Source organism: Marmota flaviventris, chromosome 3 (assembly GCF_047511675.1).
Source record: "Marmota flaviventris isolate mMarFla1 chromosome 3, mMarFla1.hap1, whole genome shotgun sequence".
Lineage (NCBI taxonomy): Eukaryota > Metazoa > Chordata > Mammalia > Rodentia > Sciuridae > Marmota > Marmota flaviventris.
In genome coordinates, this window is record NC_092500.1 from 159,290,298 (window position 1) to 159,307,986 (window position 17,689).

At 32.1% G+C, this 17,689-nt stretch overlaps 1 protein-coding gene across 1 annotated transcript in view; it reads right to left on the reverse strand.

Annotated features, from left to right (window-relative positions):
* Tll1 (tolloid like 1) overlaps positions 1 to 17,689 on the reverse strand; it is a 202,924-nt gene that overhangs the window by 59,319 nt on the left and 125,916 nt on the right. Inside the window, exons 8-9 of the mRNA XM_027927052.2 lie at positions 16,357 to 16,481; positions 8,645 to 8,760 (exon numbers count right to left, since the gene is read on the reverse strand). Coding sequence (XP_027782853.1) covers positions 8,645 to 8,760; positions 16,357 to 16,481 — 241 coding nt within the window. The remainder of the gene's footprint in view (positions 1 to 8,644; positions 8,761 to 16,356; positions 16,482 to 17,689) is intronic.

The window sequence follows — 17,689 nt, forward strand, 5'->3', positions numbered from 1 at the left end:
CAATTCATGAAAGTAAGGTATCTTCCCCAGAATATGAAAAAGTTTCTAATGTTTTGTTCAGAAAGAATTTGAAATATGAGTAAAAGTTTAATTTTTTCAAATCCTTATAAATAACTTTAGTACTATTTATTGAAAAAAATCCATTTTTTCAAATTCACTTGAAAACTGATCTCTTTAAATAAGCAAATAAGTCTTCTATTCTCACAGACATAATTCTGCCATTTTTAGCTTATTCATTGATGCAGAATCCCCTTTGACATTACAGCTGAATATGAATCACTGAAGCTTCATGACATTTTTCTACCATCATATATAGTGCAGACCACTTCACCTCATTAACATTGTTTTCAAATTTGCTTCAGTTATTCCAACTCTTCTATTTTTTAATAAACTCTAGAAAAATTTGGTTCAAGTATGAAACAAAAAGCTAATGGAAATTTGTTGGTATTATATTAAAACTATACATTAATTTGGGAAAAATTGAAAATTTGACTATACCATAACTTTACATCTTGGGACATGATATGTCATTCTGTTTATTTTAGTCCCACAGCAATATCTTCAGTTTTCTAAAATAAATTTCATTTTAATGTATTTCTTCTTGTTCGAACACCTCTAGTCCTGCTTATATTTTTAGCTGATCACTTTGACGTTTTGAGAAAAGAAAATGATTTCTATATAACTAAAAAAAGAAAAAGTTCCAAATGGCTACCCACAGATGATGGTAAAACAAAATGCAGTATATACATACAATGGAATATTATTCAGTCTTTAAAAGGAAAGAAATCCTGTCATTTTCCAACATGGATAGACCTTGAAGAAATAATGCTTCGCAAAATAAATCAGTTGCAAAAGGAGACATATTATATGCTTCTAATTATATGAGATATCTCAAGGTTTCTAAGTAGTCAAGTTTACAAAAACATTGTATAGTGGTGGTTGCCAGGTGCTGGCAGGAGTTGAAAAAAGGGAATTTCTTATTTAATGAGTTCAGAATTTGATCTGCAAGATGAAGACATTTTGGAGATTTATCTCATTATAATGTGAGTACATATACTAAACATTACCGAACTGTAAATTTAAAGAGGATCAAGATGGTTAATCTTATATGCTTTTATACACAATTTAAAAGTTGGTAAAATATTTGCACATTGTAAAAGAAACTGGGGCTGGGGTTGTGGCTCAGTGATAGAGTGCTTGCCTGGCAAGTGTGAATCGCTGGGTTTGACCCTTAGCACCACATAAAAAATAAACAAATAGAATAAAGGTATTGTATCCATTTACAACTAAAAAAATATTTTAAAAAAGAAATATTCACTGCAAAAAGACAATAATGCCTCTTTCATATGAAGAAAAAACAGGCATGAACAAAACATGAACATATTGAAGACAATCTGAATTAAAGGATCCTTTTATGTTTTGAGAAGAAGGTAAATACACTAAATAAATATAACTGTTAAATAAGCAAGCTGGTAGAAAGAGGTATCGTTGTATAATAAAATATATATTTAAAAGTTTCAAACTGATAGAAAGAAAAATTTAACCAGATAAAAATATAATTCAATACATAAGAGAGCATAAAAGAAAGAACGAACAAAAGGGAAGGACATATAATGTGCAAATAAGAAATGATAATACATTATTAATCACTTAAAGGTAACTGTGAATTATCCCTGGAGTTAAGGACACAACTTGTCATCATGTATGAAATAAAAAATAAGACCAGACTGTTTGCTGTCTAAAAGAGACACCTCTGAAACAAGGGTCACAAAGTGAAAAAAAATCTTTAAAGCAGGACAGAGATTCACCAGGCAAATATATTAATCAAAATAAAGTGTAGCTTTATTGATATCAGAAAAAATAGAGTTAAACTAAGCCATGACTAGAGATAAAGAGATTCACCCTGTAATAAAAACAATCTAAGAGGAAGATATAATATTCTAAATAAAGTAATACTCTAAATTTATATATATGTATATGTATAAATATAGATAGATATCGAATAAAATGTATAAAACAGATGTGAAAAACTGTAAACAGCAATTAAGAAATCTACCAAGTAGTGACAAATATTGCCACACCTTTCTAATTATTTGATAGATCAAGCAGACAAAAACAATAATATTGAGACTATTTCACTTATACAATTAGAAAAACTAAACTAAAATATATATAAATATATAAAATTTTGCACCCAACCATTGCACAAAATATATTCTTAAAGCACAGATTATTTCATGGATATTGGTCACTTCCAAGGTCATATCAGCCTGAAGCTATTTCAATGACTGAAGCATATCGACTGTAGTCCCTCATCCAAAGATGAATAAAAGAGAAATTATTAATAAGCAAACTGGAAAAAACATATTTGAAATTTTTAAAAAATGTTACTAAAAATATGTGTGTTGAAGAAAAATAATAGAACACATAAAATATCTAGAATTTTAAAATAACAAAAATACTATAGGTCAAACTGGTGGAATTCCAATTAAGTAGTACTTAGAGGTAAATTATAACTCCTATACTATTTATGCTGGAAAAGAAAAGATGCTTGAAATTAATAATTTAGACTTCCAATTTAAGTTAAAAAAAAGAATAAACTTGGGCTGGGGTTCTGGCTCAGTGGCAGAGTGCTTGTCTCATATGTGTGAGGCACTGGGTTCAATTCTCAGCACTGCATATAAATAAAAAAATAAAGGCCTATTGACAACTAAAAAATATTTTAAAAAGAATAAACTCAAATTTTGGAAAAATAAAACAAAAATACAAGGTATAAATATGAATTACTATTGTTCATTGACCACTTTTAACAACCAATTTATTCAGTATTTGGCATAAATAATATCAAGAAAAATAAGAGAAAGAATGACAGATTTGTTGTTTGTATTCCTATTTACAACATTATGGAAAATATAATTTTCCTGGTAATCATACAAACAAGAAAAAATAAATTACTCTTGAATGCTAATGGTATGGGTATTTCCAATTGCCTAAGAGAAACACTAATTCCCAAATATTAATTTGTTGTTGTGAACTGATTTAATTTGATTAATCTTGATCCCAAATTTTTCAGATTCTACAAGGTTTTTCTTTTAAAAAAATTAGTTTTAAACTTCCTCTCAAAATTTACCATCATTTAAAATTTGCTCTTTAGTTCCTTTTTAAAAATAATTTTCATAATATATTTTCAAGAAATTACTGAAAGAACATATATAGCAACTGGTCCACACTTATAAGTACATTAAAACAGAGACATAATTACAATTCTTAAATTAAAAACAATTAAATAAAGATCTATGCTTGTACTCATGGATTTCAAGTTATATGTAATGTTTTGTGCATAAAATTTATGTTATTGAGGTATTTTATTCAAAGAACTTATATGTGAATAACACAAAACCCTGGAGACATGATATTCTTCAACTATATTCAATTATCACAGGAATATTGAATATTTTTAACTGTAATGAAAATGTAGTTTCATTTCACTGAAACTAATGAATATATTTAAGACTTTCCAGATTAATTAAAGGATCAAAGTCATGTAATAACTAGTAGAAAATAAAGATTAATCTCAATACGCATTTGTTAATATTAAATAAATATGAGTATCAATATAAACCAGAGGTGAGCTTTCAAAATAGAATTCAGAAATTAATGGATTAATTTTTTAAATTAAGGTACATATAAGCACAATGCTACTTCTGGTTGGCAATTTTCAAATTTCTAGCAGTTTCAAATTTTATACCAACAAACTAAATATGATAAAGAAAATTTTGCCTTCCTTTGCAATTCTTGTGTGTTTAACTCCACTTTCTTGTCTTCATGATGTGTTACTTCCAACAAAATATTGAAAAAGAAATGGTGGTAGTAGATATTCTTATTTTTTAACCTACCTCAAAGGAAACAGTTTTCCTAATAAAAATGATTTTGTGATAATTTTTGTTGATTCTGTAAAATTAAGAAAGTATCCTACTCTTTTAGTTTGCTTGGGGTATGCTACTATTGTTATTAAATCATTAGAATTTTTCTCTTGGTTTTAGATAATCATCTAATGTTTATACACACATTTACTTTACTGATACATCATAGACGCATGAACACATATGCATACAAGCATATATATCAACACTTGATTTGGTAGTTTTGATAGAATTATATCCATATTCACATGTGAATCTGGGATATAAATTTCCTTTCTTATACTGTCCCCATCAGGATTGGTATTAAGGTTTTATAACATAAATAAGAGTACATCTTGCTAGATATGTTGAATATTTTTTCATATATTTGTTAATTGATTGTATATCATCTTATGAGAAGTGTCTGTTCCATTTATTGATTGGATTATTTGTTTGTGTGCTTGAGATTTTTGAGTTCTTTATGCATCCTAGCTATTAGTGCTCTATCAGATGTGCATGTAGTAAAAATTTGCTCCCATTCTGTAGGCTCTCTATTCACCTCACTGATTGTTTCTTTTGCTGAGAAGAAGCTTTTTAGTTTGAATCTATCCCACTTTTTGTTTTTAAGAGAAAAAGAGAAAGAGAGAGAGAGAGAAAGAGAGAGAGAGAGAGAGAGAGAGAGAGAGAGAATTTTTTAATATTTATTTTTTAGTTCTCAGCGTACACAACATCTTTGTTTGTATGTGGTGTTGAGGATCGAACCCAGGCCGCACGCATGCCAGGCAAGTGTGCTACCACTTGAACCACATCCCCAGCCCCCACTTATTGATTCTTGATTTTAATTCTTGTGCTATAGGAGTCTTATTAAGGAAGTTGGGGCCTAATCCAACATGATAGAGATTAGGGCCTACTTTTTCTTCTATTAGTTGAAGGGTCTCTGGTTTAATTCCTGGGTCCTTGATCCACTTTGAGTTGAGTTTTGTGCATGGTGAGAGATAGGGGCTTAATTTCATTTTGTTTCATATGGATTTCCAGTCTCTAGCAATTAGAGAAATGCAAATCAAAACTACTCTAAGATTTCATCTCACTCCAATCAGAATGGCAGATATTAAGATTACAAACAACAATAAGTGTTGGTGAGGATGTGGGGGGAAAGGCACACTTATACATTGCTGGTGGGATTGCTAATTGGTGTAACCAATATGGAAAGTAGTATGGAGATTCCTTGGAAAACTTGGAATGGAACCAACATTTGACCCAGCTATCCCTCTCCTTTGTCTATACTCAAAGGATTCAAAAACAGCATACTACAGGGACACAGCCACATCAATGTTTATAGCAGCACAATTCACAATAGCTAAACTGTGGAGCCAACCTAGATGCCCTTCAATGGATGAATGGATTAAAAAATGTGGCATATATACATAATGGAATATTACTCAGCAATAAGAGAGAATAAAATCATGGCATTTCATAGGTAAATGGATGGAGTTGGAGAATAACATGCTAAGTGAAGTAAACCAATCCCAAAGACCAATGCCGAAAGTCTTCTCTGACATAAGGGTGCTGATTTATAATGGGGGTGAGGGGTGGGCGTCGGGGGAATAGACTAACTTTATTTTATTTTATTTTTAATTTTTTTATTGTTGGTTGTTCAAAACATTACATAGTTCTTGATATATCATATTGCACACTTTGATTCAAGTGGGTTATGAACTCCCATTTTTACCCCCTATACAAATTGCAGAATCACATCAGTTACACATCCATTGATTTACATATTGCCATACTAGTGTCTGTTGTATTCTGCTGCCTTTCCTATCCTCTACTATCCCCCCTCCCCTCCCCTCCCCTCCCCTCTTCTCTCTCTACCCCCTCTACTGTCATTCATTTCTCCCCCTTATATTATTTTCCCCTTTCCCCTCACTTCCTCTTGTATGAAATTTTGTATAACCCTGAGGGTCTCCTTCCATTTCCATGCAATTTCCCTTCTCTCTCCCTTTCCCTCCCACCTCTCATCCCAGTTTAATGTTAATCTTCTTCTCATGCTCTTCATCCCTACTCTGTTCTTAGTAATTCTCCTTATATCAAAGAAGACATTTGGCATTTGTTTTTTAGGGATTGGCTAGCTTCACTTAGCATAATCTGCTCTAATGCCATCCATTTCCCTGCAAATTCTATGATTTTGTCATTTTTTAATGCAGAGTAATACTCCATTGTGTATAAATGCCACATTTTTTTTTTATCCATTCGTCTATTGAAGGGCATCTAGGTTGGTTCCACAGTCTTGCTATTGTGAATTGTGCTGCTATGCACATCGATGTAGCAGTGTCCCTGTAGCATGCTCTTTTTAGGTCTTTAGGGAATAGACCGAGAAGGGGAATAGCTGGGTCAAATGGTGGTTCCATTCCCAGCTTTCCAAGAAATCTCCATACTGCTTTCCAAATTGGCTGCACCAATTTGCAGTCCCACCAGCAATGTACAAGTGTACCCTTTTCCCCACATCCTCGCCAGCACTTGTTGTTTGACTTCATAATGGCTGCCAATCTTACTGGAGTGAGATGGTATCTTAGGGTGGTTTTGATTTGCATTTCTCTGACTGCTAGAGATGGTGAGCATTTTTTCATGTACTTGTTGATTGATTGTATGTCCTCCTCTGAGAAGTGTCTGTTCAGGTCCTTGGCCCATTTGTTGATTGGGTTATTTGTTATCTTATTGTCTAATTTTTTGAGTTCTTTGTATACTCTAGATATTAGGGCTCTATCTGAAGTGTGAGGAGTAAAGATTTGTTCCCAGGATGTAGGCTCCCTATTTACCTCTCTTATTGTTTCTTTTGCTGAGAAAAAACTTTTTAGTTTGAGTAAGTCCCATTTGTTGATTCTAGTTATTAACTTTTGTGCTATGGGTGTCCTATTGAGGAATTTGGAGCCCAACCCCACAGTAAGAAGAAAAAGTTGGCTACGATCTACAATCAGATGGCGTGTCTCTGATTTGATATCAAGCTCCTTGATCCATTTTGAGTTAACTTTTGTGCATGGCGAGAGAAAGGGATTCAGTTTCATTTTGTTGCATATGGATTTCCAGTTTTCCCAGCACCATTTGTTGAAGATGCTATCCTTCCTCCATTGCATGCTTTTAGCCCCTTTATCAAATATAAGATAGTTGTAGTTTTGTGGATTGGTTTCTGTGTCCTCTATTCTGTACCATTGGTCCACCCGCCTGTTTTGGTACCAGTACCATGCTGTTTTTGTTACTATTGCTCTGTAGTATAGTTTGAAGTCTGGTATCGCTATACCGCCTGATTCACACTTCCTGCTTAGCATTGTTTTTGCTATTCTGGGTCTTTTATTTTTCCATATGAATTTCATGATTGCTTTCTCTATTTCTACAAGAAATGCCGTTGGGATTTTGATTGGCATTGCATTAAACCTATAGAGAACTTTTGGTAATATCGCCATTTTGATGATGTTAGTTCTGCCTATCCATGAACAGGGTATATTTTTCCATCTTCTAAGATCTTCTTCTATTTCTCTCTGAATAGACTAACTTTAGATAGGGAAAAGTGGTGGAAGGAGAAGGGAGGAGACAAGGGGTAGGAAAGACAGTGGAATGAGACAGACATTATTACCCTAAGTACAAGTTTGAAAACACTAATGAACTTTGTGTTCAACCAAAGACATAAAAAATTGTGCTCCAGTTGTGTAATATGAATTGAATCACATTCTGCTCTCATATATAACAAATTAGAATGAATAAAATTTTAAAAATTTAAAAAAGAGTACATCTTTATCTCCTGGAAGAATTTATATATATATAAGATTATGTTTATTTCTTCCTTCTGTGTTGGGTTTATTTTACTAATGAAGCACTTTGAACATGACTTTTCTTTGCTGAAAAAAAAAAAAAAAACCTAATAATTGAGATAACTAGTAATTCAATTTCTTTAATGGTTACAGAATTATTTGTTGCTTTTAATTCTTTTGAGTAAAATTTTGTAGGAATTTGCCCACATCCAACAACTTTTAAATTATTGGCATAATGTTCAAAATATTTTTATTTTCATTTTGGTGTCTAAAGCATCTATTGTATAATAATCTCTCAAAATATTAAATAATTGTGCTTTCTGTAATTCTTCTTGATCTCTTGCCATTTATTTCCGTTTTCAAAATCAATTCAAACTAGCAACTTTGTTCATATTTTTTACCACTTTATTTTCATAACATTAGTTTATCTTTTATTATTTCCCTCCTTAATAGCTTTCCTTTAATTTTACTGCTCTTTCTTCTAGTCCTTTTATGTAGATATCTTGCTCATTGATTTTGGGTCTTATCCTTTTCTAATGTAAAAATTTAAGCCTATGAATTTTCTTCAAAGTACTGCTTTAGTTGCATGTTACAGGTTTGGTATTCAGTGATTTTTTTTTATAATAGTTGAAAATAGTTTTTAAGTTTTATTATAATTGCCTTAATTGAACATGTAGGTGTTTCTTTCTTAATATTTTCATAGTTATCTCTCTAATGCTGCTTTTGAAATTAATTTCATGTCTGAGAATACAATTTTACTATATCAACCCTTTTATAGCATTTAAAAATTTTTAAATTATATCTTCCAAAAATTCCCAGAGTTTGAGCAATATCCATTATTATTTTTTTGAATACCTGAATGAAAGAAGAACAAAAGATAAAGCAAATTATATTGGAAAATGATGAACCTTTTCAGTATATGAGACTAAATAGAACTACCTTTTCCCCTGGGGTGACAGAAACTCTCCAGATGCAGTGTGTGTAAGAAGGGTAGCCATTTGGAAATCCTGGAGAGGAAAGGTTGCCATTGGATTCTTGGAGGGTTTCTCCACATGCTGAAAGGAAAGAATACATAAGATTATTCTTTAATTTTTATGAAGAATGTAGATATCACTAACAATGTCTTAGATAAGACTATGTATTTTCATTTTATAAAAGACTTTTCCTAAGTTCTTTTAAAATATCTTTTACCAGAATTTTGGTATACTTAATCTCATCACTAGAGTTAACTATAAAATAGAATTATGAAATAAATAACTGACATTTATAAAGTTCTCCCTCATAGGACATTTTCTCATTCTTTCTCAAGAAGCCAGTAGCCAATCTCTACTAGATGAGGCTAGTAGAGACCAAGTTGATGCTGCTCTGGGACCACACGGAACAGTCTATTAGTATATTCTAGTGAATTGAGGTTAACAGTAAATACCATTCAAGGTTGAAAACATTGTAAATGATAACTAATAAATCTTCAGTAAAGGTGATATCAAAATGTCAAGTTCAATGTTCCAAAATAAAAAAAAATTTTGAAAGATTAAAAATATTATGGAAAATTCAAGTTTTCCAAAATATCTAAACATTTTACTTTGTCTTTCTGTGATCATAAGTAGAAAATTGCTATAAAAACAATTTATATTTTCTCCTACTAAGCTCGTCTTGTTATTTGAAAATAATTATCAGTCATTGGAAATAAAAACTGATCAACTATACATAATCAAGACCTGTATTTGGCAAAGTTGGTGATCTGCACCATTTTATTGTGGGTATTGCTAGTGCTTTTTCGAGACATGGTATAAAGCACACGACCTAGGCTGTTTCAAGGATCCCTAATTCAAGAATGATCTCTTTGGTGCAGCCTGTCATCTTTATAACCTTCACTCAACAATCTGAAATAACAGTTCCTTCCTTCTGAAGGAGACTGCAATCAGAACTGAGATATTACCATATTACAGAGTTAGAGCTACCAGCAGGTGAACTCTTGTCTCATCAAATCCTCAATAAATTATAAATGGTCCTGGAAATCTTGTGTTAAATAAAGAAAGATAATGACTCTGAAAACATAAAACAGAGCTGTAAAAATAGGTTGTTACAATATAAATATTCAGAAAAGATATATTATGTTTGCACAACAAAATAAATTTCAAGAAGCAGTACGCAATGTTTATTTCGATGAACAGGCAGATAAAAGTAACTTTAGTACAAAATGAAAATACTCAAGGTCAAAATACATAATTTAACACTGTTCTATGAATCATCTAGGGCACTTGACAATTGCCATAATGTAAGAAGGTTTTGGAAAAACGAAAATGTGTTAAGATTCTATCAGGTGCCACATAATTTGTGAGTAGAATGTTTCAGTGAAAAAACTTAAAGTTCTCAGCAGTTTAAAACTAAATTCTGTAATGATTTAAAGCCCCTTAAGCCACAGAGAATGCTTAGACAGTATTTCCTAAAGTGAAATTAAAACAATTTTATATACATATTTGTATATGTATACACATGCATATATGTTTATAATATGTAAACATACATATAATTAACAAATTTATACAGTAATGTCCTGAATGAAAAGAGACTGTCTTAAAAACAAAACAAATTATAACATTCGATTTAAAAATTAAGTGTTTATGACATAGTGTCTGCTTATAATTCAAGAAGTACGGAGCCAGGCTGAGGAGGCTGAGGCAGGAGAATCACAAGTTCAAAGCCAGCCTCAGCAAAAGCAAGGTGCTAAGTAACTCAGTGAGACCCTGTCTCTAAATAAAATACAAAATAGGGCTGGGATGTGGCTCAGTCCTTAACTGCCTCTGAATTCAATCCCTAGTACAAAGGGAAAAAAAGTACAAACATCTATTATTAAAGTTTCTAAACATTCCTCAATAAATGTGATTGTTCCAAGTTAAAGATCCCCTACTACACATGACATTTTAGCCATTAATTGAGTTATGTTCAGTTATAAAAAAAAATCTTTACTATTCAAGTAATTTTAAAAATTAACAAAGAATAGTTGGCACCATTCAATTCTATCACTCAGTCTACACATTGACAACAAGGTTTGTGGATGAGAAGACAAATGTAAGTACTGACATTGTCACTTCCTAATTACATCATCACACTCAAAGTTCAAAAGCCTTAGATCCAGTTTTCTCTTGCATCTATTTTGTTCACATAGACTTCATAAGGTTGTTTTGTAGGGGTCAAATGTTACTATGCCCTGAATCATCTTAGCACTTCTACCACTGGCAGAAAGACTAGAACTGTATGGTAAAAATGTGTCTTTAAACTACAACTAAGAATTTCTGAGTATATTTGGAAAAATAAAAGCGTTCAAAAATATAAAGAGGTAAATTATTATGATGAGCATTCTAAATCAACATTACTTTAAAACACAATTTGGAAGTTAAATATAAAAGTCTATCATATGACTTACCTTACATTTCAATTAAATAACCTATACATATCTTCCTTCTTCTAACAGAAAATTTTGGTATAAGCACCATTTAGATTGTGCATTATTGATAAATAATTACAGATTCTCATCTTTTAATAACATGATCAAACAAAGGACTGCACATCCATCTACAAATATATTTCCTGTCAAATGTCCATAGCATCCAACAAATACCAAATTTTAAAATCATCTTCTTTTCCATATCCTGTATTTTACTAAAGCTAATGAAAACAGACAACTACAAAATAATTTGAATTAACCAGTCTCTAAAAAATTGATAAATTCTAGCTTAAAAGAAGTAATAAACACATCTGATTAATTTAGTAGTACCTAATGTTTTTAAATCATACATAAATTCTGGGCTCCTTAAAATTTTTAAAACATCATAAATAAAATTTTGGTTCAAAATGATTTTCATAAAAGGAAATAGAAAAAAAAGAATCCTAAGTAATCATCTGAGAAATTATAGTAGGATAAGTTGTTGAAAATTTTTAAAATATATTTTGTAGGAACTGCACAGCCAAGCCTAAAATCACTTCAAGTCAGGGCACAATTATCAGCTCCTGGAAGCCTTTCTCATCCAATACACAGCAGATCAATTACTCCTAACTCTAGCATCCTTTATGGATTAGATTTACTTCTTCACCATGCTCTACTGCCCTCCTCTGAAGTCCCTCCCTTGCTATCTGTATATAAATTCTGTGTTCCCTTCCATGTCTGTAACATCCAGTGCAGTTCCCATCACATATGAAAGCTGTTTCATTCATTCATTCATTCAAGTTTCTTGAGCTCCTAACTTATATTGGATTCCAGATACCAGGAAGAAAAGCCCAACTCTGATGCTTGAAGAGCTTACAGTTGAGTGTGGGAAATAACAAGTAAACTGATAATTATGAGAGTAAGATACAAAGACAAGGATCAAATAACTCATTTACCACTGCAGGAGTCCTGGAAGACCAGGGCATTTTTAAGTAACAGGATTTCAACAGATGGCAGTTATGGGTGGTTCTGTCTGACAGAAGAGATGCAAAGCAAGGGATACCACAGAGGCTAATGGACATAAGGGTGAGAAACTAAATTCTAGTGAAATCAGTACCTAGACATGGAGGAGGAGGGAAGAGATGTGGGACAAACTTTGAAAGAAGCGTGGAGAAGGAATTTAACCTTTAATCCGAAGATGCATGTGAAAAGACTTGCATTTTGAAATGCCACTTGGACAGCAGCATGGCCAGAAAACTGAAAGGATAGATGAGTAAAGGCAAGAGATAAACAGGAGGCATGCCAGCAATCAGACAAGAGGGGATGGTACCCAAAATATTCACTGTAGGAATTTGAGATTCTAGAGAGTGGAAATAAAAGGGTGGAGATTGAGTAGGCATGGGAAGAGAGGCAGACAAAAGAATGGAGTGAGGATGATCCCACTGTCTGACTTGGGCTACTGGGGATCCTGTGCTACCATCCACTGAAAAGGGAAGGTTTGCTGATAGATGAATAGATATATCCACGAATAAATAGAGAAAGATGACTAAGTGAATTTTTTTTAGTGTTGACAGTATATTTTAGCCAAAAATCATACATCTAAAAGCAATTATAGAAGAATTTTTTTATCTGCATTCTTAGAGAATCACAGAATTATAGTACTTAAATAACTATAGTTTAGGTAACTAAAAAAGACACCGATATCAACTTTAGAAATAAATGAAATGAGTGCTAAAACACTTTGAAAGTTCCTCCTAATCAAACCAATGCATGTTGAAACTGACCTTCCATTCCTTCAGCCTGCACATAAATGTACATACATCTATACATATATACATTCTGTATATGTGTTGTTTGCATATCAAAAGTGAATTTGTGGACACGGGTTATTTGTGTTGATGTGTGAATATACATACATGTCTATATTACAAGAGAGATTCTAATCTTCAAAAGCTTATTGTTACATATGAATTTATTTTATCTTTTTTTTCTTAATTTTACTATGCTGCTTGATGCTGCAGTGTGGATCTTTAGTGTTTTTCAAAGGCCCTTGTGGTAAAGGATTGGTCCCCAACATGGTGCTATTTGAGAAGAGAGGGACCTTTAAGATGTGGGGCTTAGTGGAAGGTCTTCAGGTCATTGAAAGTGTGCCCTTGAAAGTGATAGTGGGACTACAGTCCTTTCTTCTTCCTTCTTTTTCACTTCCTGGTCATGAGGTGAGCAGCTTTGTTCCACCACACATCCCTGCCATAATGTGCTACCTCACCACAAGTCCAAAATCTAAGAGGCCAATAAATCGTAGACTGAAACCTCTAAAACTATAAGCCAAAAGTAAACCTTTTCTCTTTATAAAATAATCACCTCAAGCATTTGTTAAAGTAATGGAAAACTGGCTAACATGCTTGACAGACTTAGCTATGAAAGACTATGGAGAAAATATTACCATTTATAGTTGGTCCAAGTACCAAGTAATTACAAGCAAAAAGGTTATGGGATTACAGAAAAAAAAAAACTGAATGAAGAAAAAAATGCTGATTAATACCGGTGATTGTAGGAGAAGAGTAAAACTTTTTAAAGATGAAAAGGAAAGTAATGTAAATATTAGAGCAAAGTAGAGAATACCCCTAGAAAATGAGAATCTCAAGGAAAAATAAGAAAGAGGCCCCAAAAGAGAATAAGAGAACAAATTAATCATTGACAAGAGCAGATATGCTATAACTCATATATCCCAGAAAGGATCACCTTCACAAGCAAACTGCTAATTGATAGGATAAAGGAGAGTTTAACAATGACCTAGTCTCTACCCCCACTGGATGTTTCTTGTTCGAATGGCATACAGTATACAAAGTACTATGATAGCAGGCAAGTAGCTTTGGTGGGTGTCCTTTAAGATGTCTTACTGCTTGAAAGGCTTGGTAGTCATCAGGACACAGGATTGAGCGTCTGGCAGCAGAATCCAGGAATCTATCTTATCCCAATGCTGAGCATCTCCACCTTCCCTTCCCATACCCCTTCTGGGACCATGTGATCCAGCATGTCTCCTACATCAGTACCAGGGCTATAAGGGATCATCTTTTTTCTTTACACAGTAATTCATAAGAAGACTTTCTTGTCTATCTATAGAACTAAGAGAAAGAAATCACAATGAAAACAATTCTAAACTATAATTTACCCCCGGAGCATCGCCTTAAAATTCTAGTTTTAGTCTTATTTTGAGCTTTTTCATGGTAAGTATGTATTGATAATAAAATCAAGGTTTCATACATCCATTTAATTTATACTTTGAGCATATATAAATATAATAATGGATTACAAGGTTTATGTCACCTATATATTCCCATAAATGTAACTGTTACTGTTTTAATTAAAAATATATACTGTTCATTATCTGATAAAAATTTTAAACCATTCTCTATATTATTTAAGAAGGAGCAACAGTATTTGCAGGCAGTCATATCACTTACCACTTATCACAGACCCTAAAAGCCACAACCATGTAAATCTAACTCTATACCAGGTCAGTGTTTCTTTCAAGATTAAACTCTAAGAAATAGCTCTATAAAATGTACTTCTACTAGAGTTTTGAGTATAACCAGATGAGAAGCAATGTTGGCAAGAAAAGTAGTCAAATATATTTTATGAACTCTGCTGACGAGCAATTTCTAACAGAAGAGTAAGAATAAGGCAAACTCCAAAGGAGCATGCAGTGTAACATTTATCTTTTAGTTCTCCCTTGTTCTGTGAAATTCATAAGCTGTAATACAGCAACTTGCTTTGTGTACTGCATTAGAAATACAAATTGTCTTTCTCATAGATTATAGTGCTTTTATGAGTGTGGATATACTATATTAAACAAAAGAGTGTGTATGTTAATTATGGCCCACTGATGCATTTTACACAATTAAAATCTCAAGTGAAAACTGTAATGATAGTTCTGTTAATAACTGAAATATGAAGATCCATAGGCTGAAAATTAAATTATGGTGCCATAATTTATGGTGCCAATTATTTTTGTATTCTCATTGACTTTCTAAGTCAATGTGCAAATGTATCTCACAGAGCTTTTTATATATATGCACATACACAAACACACACACACACACACACACACACACACACACATTTAAAGAGACAACCAAATGAGATTATTTTCAAGGAATTCATTTATGTAGTTATGACTAATCACATCATCTTTCTCTTTTTAAAAGTACAAAAGCATATGTCCAATGTTGCTAGAAATTAGTAAAGAATCACCATATCCTTTTTCCAACTGGTAACTGTCTTATAAATTTATCTTTCCTATCATAAACTGTAGTAAAAAAAAAAAAAAAAATAAAACAGCACCACACAGATGTGTGTATTTTACATATCTACATAAATATTTTAAAAGGCATTATTCAAATATGAATTTAACCTAAACATGAAGTAAATGAATTAATTAACATTAAGTAGAAATATCTGTAGATATGATACAGAAATGTTTATGTGCAATAGAAAAATTTTGAAGTTTTCAATATTGAATCATTAAGATACAAAAGTTTTTATGTACTCACTTAAATTTCAAAGACCTCAACTTTACTCTGAAAATTTAATGGACCTAAATTTTTTTAAACTAATAAAAATAAAATTGGGAAAAAATAGTTTCTCACAATTTTCCTTAGCAAATGTGATTTAAATGGAGAGGAAACTCCTTTTAGCAGAAATATCAGTACAATAATGCCATTGCCCATACTGAAATCATGAACGTCTAGCTATCATTTCATACACTTACTCAGTAATTCACTAGCAACATGCTTAGAAATTATTGTTTTTGGAAAAAGAATAAATTCCTACTGATAAAACTTTAGTTTATACACCATCAATAATGCTCCTGGCAAGGAAAGATCCTCCAGGATCTCATTCTGAAAAGATAATCTTTTTCTGTGAGCAAGAAATAGCACTTAGCTACAAAATCATGATACTACTTAACAGTGATCAGATGATCATTCTATTTGACTCTTACTCATAAAGCTAAAAGAAATAAAACATACCATTTGATTTCAAGCAACCTGTTTCTATTTATATCTGTGAACACTCCAGAGTTCTGTTCTATCTCATTTTGGATCACTTGAACTATATACACCTTTTGCCAGCACAGAGAAGGACAAGAGTTAAATTCTGGCTTATGCATCTGGAAGAGCATAGTGAAGCCCAGGCATGCCTCTGTGTTTGTTTTGTGCAATACCTGGACATCTATACAGCTTTCTTGCCTGTGCAATATCTCCTTTGCTTAATCGGGTTCGCTGACCAATTGCCGGACGTATGCCATTATCATCACGGTTGGGGAGAATGGTATCCAGGAACATCCCCCTGGAAAAAAAAAAAAAAAAACAGAAGCAAACCACACCTACGTCACCAAATTAAAACTCCTAACAAACACCAGGCTGTTTTTCCCCCCCACACTCAATTTTAATCATAGGGGAGATACACCAGTTTGAATTTTATGCAGTGTGAGGCTTTCAAAGTACTTTCATCAAGGTAGGACAAAAAGGTTCATGTTAAATGTGTGTGCCTCACGTTCAATGATGACATCCACTTTTTTCTTAGAAATGTACATCATATGTTTGTAATAATATGAAATACTTTTTAGTCTCCAACTAGACTTTTATTTGGGTCTCCCACACAGATTACCAGGTTGGAAAACAATTCTTCCTCATTAAATAAGAAAAATAGCAACCTCAAAAAAAAAAAATTGAAGCTACTGAAATTGTAAGAGTTAAATGAAAACTTAATTTCCTTTTAGTTAAACTAATTTAACCTAAAGAACTGAGAAGTTCAGTATTATTATAACATATGTTACAAGAACAAGGAAAAACAGAGTGCTGCGATTTAGATAAGACCATGCAAAGCAAAAATATTGTAATTTTGCATATGTAAATATACATATATACACACACACATATATATATATATATAATATAAATTTTTTCACTATGAAATAAATAAGCAAAAATAGCTTGATCAATGTCCTAATAAGGCTAAACTACAGATAATGAGTTATTTTGGATTCAAGGTTGTGGTAGGAGAATTGCTATTTTTCTTAATATGCATCATTTAATATTCTGGCTACACTGCACTAAAGTTGCATTCTAATTTTGCAATATATATCAAACATTTATAACTCAAAAAGAAGTAGTAAGCTTAAAAGTCAAAATAGACTGAGAGATTATTCCAAAGAGTTGAGAAGTATGGAGTCTGTTTATATGGATTAAAAAAAAAAAGTGGAAGAACTGTACATAAATTTAAGAAATAGAATCATAAGATATCTTTCAAATTAGGATAACCAATAGGACGTTCCTTTAACAGAACAACATTTTCAGGTCTATTTAATTCTCCCATTAGGAGATATTTACTAAGCACTGTTTTAGGTCTGGATTTATACATCAAATAAAACAGACAAAAAGTCACACCTTCATGATTCTAACAGACTAATGTCAGGAGAAAGGCATTAAACAAGATATTCATAATTGAGGTAGTGATAGTGCTAGAGAGAAAATATAAAGGTAAAATTTTGGATA